Raw genomic sequence first — 9,510 nt, 5'->3', positions numbered from 1 at the left:
ATGGGTATTAAGGCTGGAGCAGAGCCCGTGGTGGGGGTGAATGCCGGCTGCAGGCTTGAGCTCCCTACCCTGCTGCCCTCCCCCTGGGGCCTGTGTGGCCCAGCAGGTAAGACCCAGTGCATCATGGCAGAGCAGGGCAGGGAAGCTTGGTGCTCCCATCATGAGCCCCATGCTGCCATGGCGAGGCGCCCCCTGCCCACCTGGTAGCAAGGAGCACAACTCCATGCCACCACCCCTGCTGCTGCCAGGAGGGCCACAGGCACCTTGCCATGGTAGCGTGGGGCTTGCAGCAGTGGCACAGAGCTTTTCTGTCCAGCCCTGCTGTGGAGGGTCCCACCCACTGGGCCATGGAGGCCCCAGGAGCAGGGCAGCAGGATGGGGAGCCCAAGCTTGCAGTGGGCAGCCCACCCCTGCCCTGTGCACAGATCTGGGGGCACGTACCCCCCTGGCCCCCTTTGGAAATGCATTCAGTGGCAGGGAGCCAGCCCCTGGCCCTCCAGACAAGAGGCCCACAGCCCCATCCCACTCCCTGCCCGGGACCTGTGGCTGCACATTCTAGCCCCAGACCCCAAGCCTCATGCACTGCCTAGGCAGGGCAGCATCCCCAGCCCTGCCCAACTCCTTCCCTCCCTGCCTATGGGGTCCTCAATTCCACCCCCACCTGCCATGTGCATATGTGAGCATGCACATGGCACCCCCTAACTGACCACCCTCCTCCTGCTCTCCTCAGCCCCTTGCAGACAGGACTCTGCCAGCCTGCAGAGGGCTCTTTGCAAAAGTGGAAAATTCATGTGTTTCTCTGTTAAAATGAAAAATTTGTACTTTTCTCAGTTGAGAGGAAAAAAAAAAATAAAAAAATCACTGGTGGTTTTTTTCTGCGGGAAACTGAAAACCCGGATCTCTGCTTATGACACAGTACTTACAATAACTATAAGCATCAAGGGTTTGTTTGGGGTTTTTTTTTTGGGGGGGGTGGTAGGGAGGTGTTTGTTTTGATAAATGTTAATCTAATCTCTCTCCAAATCAGAAGGTGATGTACTGACCTTTTTTGACCCATGCCACATCTTTCACAACTTCTGTGTGCCCAGCAATAGTCATGATGGGTTTTCCTTCCAGAGACCATATTCGAGCAGTGTGATCATAAGAGCCAGTTAAAATCCTGCAGGATATAAAAAGGTGAAACATGTTTATCTTTGCAGCTAATGCTGCTTCAGAGGACATTTTTTTCTGTGAGGATCTCGGACAATATTAACCAATAACCGATTAAAAATGTGAATAAAGAAAAATAGCTCTTGATAGCAATCTTTGTCCCCATTGAATGCAAAAAGCCTTGTTTGCAAACACTAAAAAAAGACATTTTATTCAATAATAAAGCTTATACCTTCCTATTAAGGACAGCATTAAAACATGCAGACTTTCAGACTAAAAATAAAGGAAAAAGAAAGAAAAAAAAGAGATAAGTATGAATACTGAACATCTTGTATATGAAATTCTGAAGCTTTATATCTAGGTCAGGACCAATTATTATAAAATTATTATGAATACTTTGTATTTGATAATATCTTATGATTAATGGTTTGAAAGTGCTTTGAGTTTTTCTAATTAACAGAGGATTCACAGTCAACAGTGAATATAAGATCTGGAAATATACAATAGAAAGGATTATTGGCATGGTTACATTTTTCTTCTGAATTTTTTAAAAGTACTTTAGGCAAGATGTCAGTAATTATATTTGTCATCATTACATAGACATTATATTTGAAATATGGTTTAATTAATAAGTTTAAAGAAATAAAAAATTGAGTAGCATTTATTAATATTAATGTATACAATCAATACTGGCTCATCCTCTCCTAACCATGGTAATTTTCCACTTGGGTTAAAGCTACTTTTAGGGCACGTTTACATGTCACCCTACAGCAATGTAGCGACATGCTCTCTGGGTGTAGTACACTGCTACAATGATGCAGAGGCTTAACCATGCACACAGCACAGTAACCACCCATGGTACGCTGTGCTCTAGTACTTCCAAGAGGAAGTACTTTAATATAACTACTTCCAAAAGGAAGTACTAAAGCACGGAGCCATAGCAATATGTAGATGCACCCTCAAGGTAAAGAGCTATTCAAACTTCAGCTACTTTCCCAGCCATATGATCCATCTAAACCTGACAGGTAGAAATACCAGCTTAAAAAAAAAGGCAGAAATGGGAGAGGGAGAGGGTACCAGTAAACAGAGAACTATAGCATCAGTTACTGAGAACAGGACAAAAAGTGGAAATGTAAGACTGGCTGATACCATTCTTCAGTAGCTTCCACAGAACTAATCCAGTCATCATGGAACATGCACTCCTCAGGCTGAGGTGCCGTGTACTTCTCCACATACTCAATTTCTACCACTTCCTCCTAAATTCTCAAAGACAAAAATATGGTCAGTTTGGGGGACTTGTTTTTCTTTTTTCTGTTGTTTCAGCAGCAAAAATATAGTCCAACTGATCAGCCAAAGATCTTAACTATACAAGCATCCTGCTCTCCATATAAATGTAAGCCTCTTCTCTGGCACAGCATTTGAGTTACTACTATACACGGGATTATAGGCAGCCCTGACTCCATGACAGACAAAAATATGCACAACTGAACATCAAGAAGATAGTAGCAATACATCAGGACCTCACTAATCAAGAGTAAATTAACTACCTGCAAATGCAAGTAGCAAATTTACTTGTGATTAGTTATGGTGCAGTAGGGCTTGTGTAGATGCCTGACCAGGAACAAATCTGTTCCCATTCAGCCGGCCACCAGGGGGCAGGAGATTGCTCCCTGCCCCTGGGAGCTGCCTGATGCTGGGGTGGGCTCCACCACCAAAGCCTGGGCAGGCACTATGTCCCTTTGCTCTGCCAGTTGGGAACTCCATGCCCCCCACTCTGTTCCCCACTTGGCTCTATGAGTGAGGAGCTGGGCAAGGGACATGCTAGGGAGCTTGCTGCCCACCCAGTTCTGCACTCGTGAAGCTGAGTGGGGAACAAGCTCCCCAGCCTGTTACCCACCAAGCTTCACCCACGCCCATAGAGCTAAGCAGAGAACAAGCTCCCCAGCCTCCACCCCACATGTGGGGTGGGGGGCTGGGAACTTTCTTGGTTAGGGCCAGGTCTCAGCCCTGTGCCCTGATCAGATGAACGAGGCATGGGTCTTGGAAAGAGCTTCAGGGGTGGGGTAGATCCCAGCCTGCTGCCCCACCAGGGGATTGGGGCAGACAGCTGGGACCCGCCCCCGCTGCAGCTTTTTCTAAGTCCCCTGCCCCTGATCAGGGAACCAGGCCTAGGAGGACATTGTCCCAGCCCCAGCAGCAGGCAGCTTCATGTAATGTCCCAGTCTGGGCAGGAGACAGATGTCTTCTGGCCTGGTGCTCCCTGCCAGCCCCTTGGCTAGCACCTAGAGCTCCCTCTGGGTGGCAGCAGGGGCCCACTGGAGGGTCCCAGGAAATGGGAGCAGTTTGTTGCCATTAGCACAATCTGCTCCCACTTGTCTACCCGGGAACATTTACCTATGAGTAGTTTACTCCCGAGTAAACTGATCCCAGATCAAATGCATGTGTAGACATGTCTTAAGGGGGCCAATCCTACAAATATTTAAACATGAGGGTAACTTTACTCGGGAAGCAGTCCCATTAAAATCAGTGACTAACATGAGTAAAATTATAGACATCCTTGTCTGCAGAACTAGATTCTTATGAACTGCAAGCACATCAGAAGGAAAAAATGGGAAATAATCTGTATTCCTGCAGAAGTGAAAGAATACTAAGAAAGGAAAATAAACAGAACATTCAGAATCAGGTTACCTTTACATATTAGAGTAGCAATTTTCAACTTTCATCTTGTTTACCTTTGAAACCTGAATTGAATCAAGTAAACAACCTAGAATCTTTGAAATGCTGTTGTCCTATAGCGAGGTCCAGAGAAAGTGAGCATGACTTACTGTTGAAATGTTTTCCAGTTCTATGTGTTTGACCAATGACATACGCAGGAATTGGCCTTTGATAAGGAAGTCGAATTCCACATATTTGTGGTTCTCTGAAGAAACACAAAGAAACAATAAGTTTTAGCATTTCATAACTTAATTCATACTCTCAAGAAAAGGATACAGCAATGGCAGTTTTTAGAAAATGAAGCCAACAGTTCATTTAAATTAAATGCAAGGCCAGCTTCTTTTTCCAGATAGAACTGTGCTCAAGAGGTGTTATAACAAATATCCACAGAATATTTTAAGCAGCATTTTGGTAGTTCCACATAGAGTGGTAATAAGCAATCAAGACAAAAAGAGAGGGCTGTAAAGCAAAGCTGTATTTCTTAATCCTATTATATTATAGTTCTTTTTTCACCATCACTGCCAAATGTACAAAATCTTTGTAAGTTCATATCAAAGTAAACTATTTAAGGCAGGGGTTGGCCACGTTTTTGGCAGGAGTTCCAAAAACACCCAAACCTCCACCCATGTCTTGGCTTGGTGTGCCGAAGTCCAAGCCTGTGAGGGGCCCAATCTTCATTGTTGGCAGTGGCTGCACATATCCTCCTGGGCAGATGGCAGGGAGAGGCCAGGGTTGTTCTGCCTGGGGCCCTTCCTCACCATGTGCTGTGAAGCGTGCATGCACCTGCCACTGCCACAGCTGGTGTCGAGGCTCTGGAGTCTAGCACAGATGTTTGCAGCCTGCCAGCCACCTGCTGCAGTGCCCAGAGCCTGGGCCAGCTGTGGCAGGCTGCAAACAGTTGCACCAGGCTCCATAGCCCTGGTACCAACTCCATAGTGGTAGCTGCATGTGTGCCTCTGGGTCCACAGCCAGGAAAGGGTCTGGGGCAGCACAACTCTGGTCCCTCCCCTGCTGTCCATCCCAAGGTGCAGCTGTCACCAGCACAAAGCTGCGTTGGGGAACCCAGTGCAGCAGTTTGCAACAGGTGCCTGGTACAGCCAACCCAGGCTCTGGGCAACTATAGCAGGTGGCAGGCAGGCTGTAAACAGCTGTGCTGAACTCCGCAGCACCAGCTCTGTGGCAGCAGTGGCTGCGCGTGTCCTTCCAGGCAGATAGTAGGGGTGGCGCCAAGGTTGCACTGCCCTTGGGTCCCTTCCCAGCCATGTGCTGGAGCCACTGCAGCCGCAGACCTGGTGCTAGGGCCGTGGAGAGTGGCACAGCTGTTTGTAGCTTCCCAGTTGCAGCTGGCCCAGGTTCTGGGCAGCTGCCGCCTGCTCCAGAGCCCAGGCTGCTTGCAGCCTCCCAGCTGCCTTCTATGAGCAGCCTGGGCTCTGTGGCTGGTGGCAGCTGCCCAGAGCCCAGGCCAGCTGTGGCACGCCAAGGAAAATGGCCTCACATGTCATACTCTGGTGCGTGTGCCAGGGGTTGCTGATCCCTGTTTTAAGGTAAGATACTCCTCTCAGATTCAGAAAGCATATCTTGCCTTCAATACTGTTACGTCCATGGAATCCTGCTCATGTCCCCTAAACGCACCTGGATATACAGCAGTGAATGTGATTCATTAAGGTCTTTAGAGTTTGTTACTGCTACTCTTCATCAACATCAGGTGGGACCACTGTAATCACCACCAGGAGGGGTAGCCTCTGAAGAACTCTTAGCTTTAAACATTCAGTATTTAATGCACACCTTCAAAGTGTTATGGGTAAATGGAGAATACAAACACACACATTTAATTCCAGAGGCTAGAAACAATTTAAAGCCATTTTTGGACAGAGAGGTACTTATTTGAAAGACCACTTCCATTCACATCTGCTCAAGCATTTCAGTAGTTAGTATCTGGAATTTGGGTTATTCAGCCCTTGAAACTTGTATCCCGTTTGCTTGCACACCACAACTGAACTCTGGTGAGTTTCAAATCATATTGCAAGATTTTATTGTTTAGGCAGGGAACTGAATTTTTTTTTTGTTTCCATTTCTCATCTCTCCTTTAATTTGATGCCTCAAAAAGTTATATTGTTGGTTTTATTTTGAATATGCCCCCAACGCTAGATCAGGACCCCACTAACAAAATGAAGACAGTCCCCAACTTAAAAGCTTGCAGACTATAAAGAAGGACAGAAGTGTCTGTGTGTCTTATACTCTGGATTGTCCCAATGCCACCTACGATCAGTTCTGTGCAACTGGCCCCTTCTGTATGCACACAGTTGCACTCACTTATGTGAAACTCTGCACAGAAGCAAAGGTTCATCTGCATGGACACTCTTGCAGGATATACATTTTCAATGACCATTGTACAATACCAAGAAACTGTTACATTTCATGTAAGGCAGGTATAGTCACACAAATACGGGAATGACAACTATTTTCCCTCATGAGTATTTACAGGGAATTTGGTGATCTTTGATATAACTATTGGTTCGTATCTAATATAACTTGCAAAGGCTTATATGCATACTTAACTTTATTCATATGCATAAACTGTTGTAAGATCCAGATCCTTCTAATTTAAATCTCTGTAGCAGTGGTTTTCAACTTGTGGTCAGTAGACCCCTGGGGGTCTGCAGACTATGTTTAAGGAGTCTTCAAAAGATTACTGTGATCAATCAAAAGCATGTGAATACCCAGGCTTAGAATACAAAGGGGTCCATACTTCCATTCAAAATTTCCAAAGGGGTATAGAATCATGGAAAGTTAGCATTGGAAGGGAGATCATGAGATCATCTAGTCCAGCCCACTGCTCATGGGCAACTGGTGCCACCTTAGTCGGGATGGGGGGGAGAGAGATGCCCCCACGGCAGCCAATCTCACCAACCGGGGCAGGGTGCCCCCATGGCCAATCACAAACTGGCCATGGCGCTCCCGGAAGCAGCTGCAGCGTTTCATTTGATGCTCCCACTCCCTAGCCAATGCTCACAGGTGAGGGCACCGGTGCTCCTCCCTGTCCTCCCTGCCTGTTGCCTAACCAGGGAGCATAGCCTATCAGGGGGCACACGGGCACCCCCTATGCATCGCCACTGTCCCTGTTCAAAGCAGGACCATCCCAACAGGATCATCCCAGCCAAAGCTTTGTCTAGGTGGGTTTTAAAAACTGCCAAGGATGGAGTTGCCATCACCTCCCCGGGTAACCTGTTCCAGAGTTTTACTACCCTCCTAATGAGAAAACTCTTCCTAATATCTAACCTAAACTTCCCTTGCTCCAACGTGAGACTGCTGCTCCTTGTTCTGTTATTGTTCACCATGGAGAACAGTCTAGCTTCATCCTCTTTTGAACTCCCCCCCCACCAGGCAGTTGAAGGCTGCTATTAAATCCCCTTGCTCTTCTCTTCCCTAAACTAAATAAGTCCAGTTCCCTCAGTCTCTCTCGTAAGTCATGTTCCCCAGGCCCCTCACCATTTTTGTCACCCTCTGCTGGACTCTCCAATTTGTCCAGATCCTTTCTGTAGTGGGGGCTCCAAAACTGAACACAGTACTCCAGATGTGGCCTCACCAGTGCTGAATAGGAGAATAATCACTTCCCTCAGTCTGCTGGCAATGCTCCTACCAATGCAGCCCAGTATGCCATTAGCTTTCTTTGCAACAAGGGCACACCTCTTAGCTCACATTCAGACTACTGACCACTGTAACATCCAGGTCCTTTTCTGCAGAGCTACTGCCCAGCCAGTCAGCCCCCAGCCTGTACCAGCATTTGGGATTCTTCTGTCCTAAATACAGGACTTTGCACTTGTCCTTGTTGAACCTCACAAGATTCAACAAGGGTCCAGAAATAAAAAACAGTGAAAAACCACTGCTCTACAGTACAGGTTCTTAAGAAGAGATTCTGAATACATCAGCGTGTTCCTAGCTACAAGAATATACATCTTCTCAAATTAGTAAGTTACCTTCTAAGTACGTACCATTTTTAGCTTCCAGCAATTTATTGATGATGTTACTGAGGTCAGCGATTTCTGAGGCGGCAGGGACAGAGAACGGAACATTGTCTACTACGTACCTACGGAGAAAAGAAATCAGGATGAACTTTTCAGACATATAGACAAAAATCACACAACAAGCAGGCAGCAAATTCATTAGTTGCTGTTACAGTCCCATGTCTTTTCGACAGTCTATCACCCCTGTGGTGAACAAAGCCGATATTCAGGTGGACCCTACGACCTGCCCTACCCTTTGCCATGATTTTCTGGAGTGCCTCTCACACCGACGTGACCCAGCGGATGCAGCATCAGGCCACTGGGTGTCTACATGTCCAACAGGTGCCTGTGTGTAAGCAGCATCGAGGCGGCTCCAGGGTTTTGTGAAGCGGCTCCTATGGCTGAGAGACGAGGGCAAAAAAGGTACCACCTCGGCTCCCACACCTGGCCGCCCCTTGACGGCGCCTGCCCATGCTCGGGCCGCTCGGGCCCCGCCGGGAGCGGGACCAGGACCGCCCCTCGCGGCGCCCCCATACTCACTTCTGGTTGTCCGTGAGAAACCGGGCCTGTAGTTGGGCCATGGCCGCGAGCGGTCCCAGTCGGCGGCGGGCTGCTCAAAGCCGCGCCTGTCCACGTGCCGTAGCGCCGCGCTCGATCGATCACTCGGGCCCAGGCAGCTACACCAATCGACCGTCCCGCAAGCGGCTCGTCGCGCCTGTCCTTAAAGGCCCAGGGCAGATCCGTCCTCCCGCAGCGCGGGGGCAGCCATCGCGCAGCCGCCCCAGGAACCTGCTTGTGGCCGGCGGGGAGCTCGGGAAAGACTGCGACTCCCAGGAGTCCCCGCGCGAGGGACCACATTTCCCAGCATGCCGCGCGTCTCGCCGCTCCCGGCTTTGCTGCGTCGCCCCTACTTTGCCAGGACCTGCCGGTGGCTTCAGGTGAGGGCGGGGGACGGGAGCGGCCCGTCCTTCCGGGAATGACGGTGCGCCGCGGGGGCCGTGCAGGCTAGCACCTGCGCGGTACGGCGGTCTCCATGGTGGTGCCGGCGGGAGCCAAGACGAGGTTGAGTAGACTCGTTTTGGATCCTCCGTCGGCCGCGCCCAGTCCCCATCCCCTCCCCCTCCTTCCCCTCTCCCTGCCCCCACTCCCCGCGGCTGAGGGGCGGCGTCAGTACCCGCGGGGCCCCGTGGGGGGCGGGGGCGATGTTCGTGGGCCCGCGACGACCCGCGCCCCCGCTATGTGGTGTGTGGCGCCCCCGCCCCACCCCCGTCCGGGGTCTCAGACTTACCTGCCCAGCTGCTCTGTAGGGCCGGGGAAGGAGCCGGTGGTGCCGGGGTCCCAGCTGGGCCCGTCACGGGCTGCGCGGGGCCCCGGGGCCGCCGGCGGGACAGGCCGAGCCGGGTTGTGAGGAGCCAGGACCCGACCGCCCTCCCCGCAGGTGGCACGAAGTCCCCGTACCCGTGCTTTCCTGTTCACGTTTTGCAGCCCCGCCACAATCCGTTTCTTGCAGAAAGGCTGCGCAGAAGCTTTCCTGCCTGCTTTTCTTCGAGGCCCACCTGGCTCTGCTGTCCTGGGGAGCAGGCGGCTTGGAGGCTGCTGCAGTGGCAGGGCTCCAGGCTGGGCCTTCCTTGGTGGTCACCTG

General features: G+C 50.1%; 2 protein-coding genes across 2 annotated transcripts in view; one reads left to right on the top strand and one right to left on the bottom strand.

The window, feature by feature from the left end:
- Positions 1 to 8,674, bottom strand: part of WDR12 (WD repeat domain 12) — a 32,412-nt gene extending 23,738 nt beyond the window's left edge. The window contains exons 1-5 of the mRNA XM_019523497.1: positions 8,409 to 8,674; positions 7,857 to 7,951; positions 3,975 to 4,069; positions 2,299 to 2,405; positions 1,044 to 1,159 (exon numbers count right to left, since the gene is read on the bottom strand). Coding sequence (XP_019379042.1) covers positions 1,044 to 1,159; positions 2,299 to 2,405; positions 3,975 to 4,069; positions 7,857 to 7,951; positions 8,409 to 8,449 — 454 coding nt within the window. The 5' untranslated portion in view covers positions 8,450 to 8,674. The remainder of the gene's footprint in view (positions 1 to 1,043; positions 1,160 to 2,298; positions 2,406 to 3,974; positions 4,070 to 7,856; positions 7,952 to 8,408) is intronic.
- Positions 8,675 to 9,132: 458 nt separating this feature from the next.
- Positions 9,133 to 9,510, top strand: part of CARF (calcium responsive transcription factor) — a 98,009-nt gene continuing 97,631 nt past the window's right edge. The window contains exon 1 of the mRNA XM_019523493.1: positions 9,133 to 9,306. The gene's annotated coding sequence lies outside the window, so the exon portion shown is untranslated. The remainder of the gene's footprint in view (positions 9,307 to 9,510) is intronic.

The sequence above is a fragment of the Gavialis gangeticus genome, unplaced genomic scaffold (genome assembly GCF_001723915.1).
Source record: "Gavialis gangeticus isolate Ggan-Ray unplaced genomic scaffold, GavGan_comp1, whole genome shotgun sequence".
In the NCBI taxonomy this organism is placed as follows: domain Eukaryota; kingdom Metazoa; phylum Chordata; order Crocodylia; family Gavialidae; genus Gavialis; species Gavialis gangeticus.
Note: the sequence above shows the minus strand (reverse complement) of the source record. Positions and strands in the feature narration are given on the sequence as shown.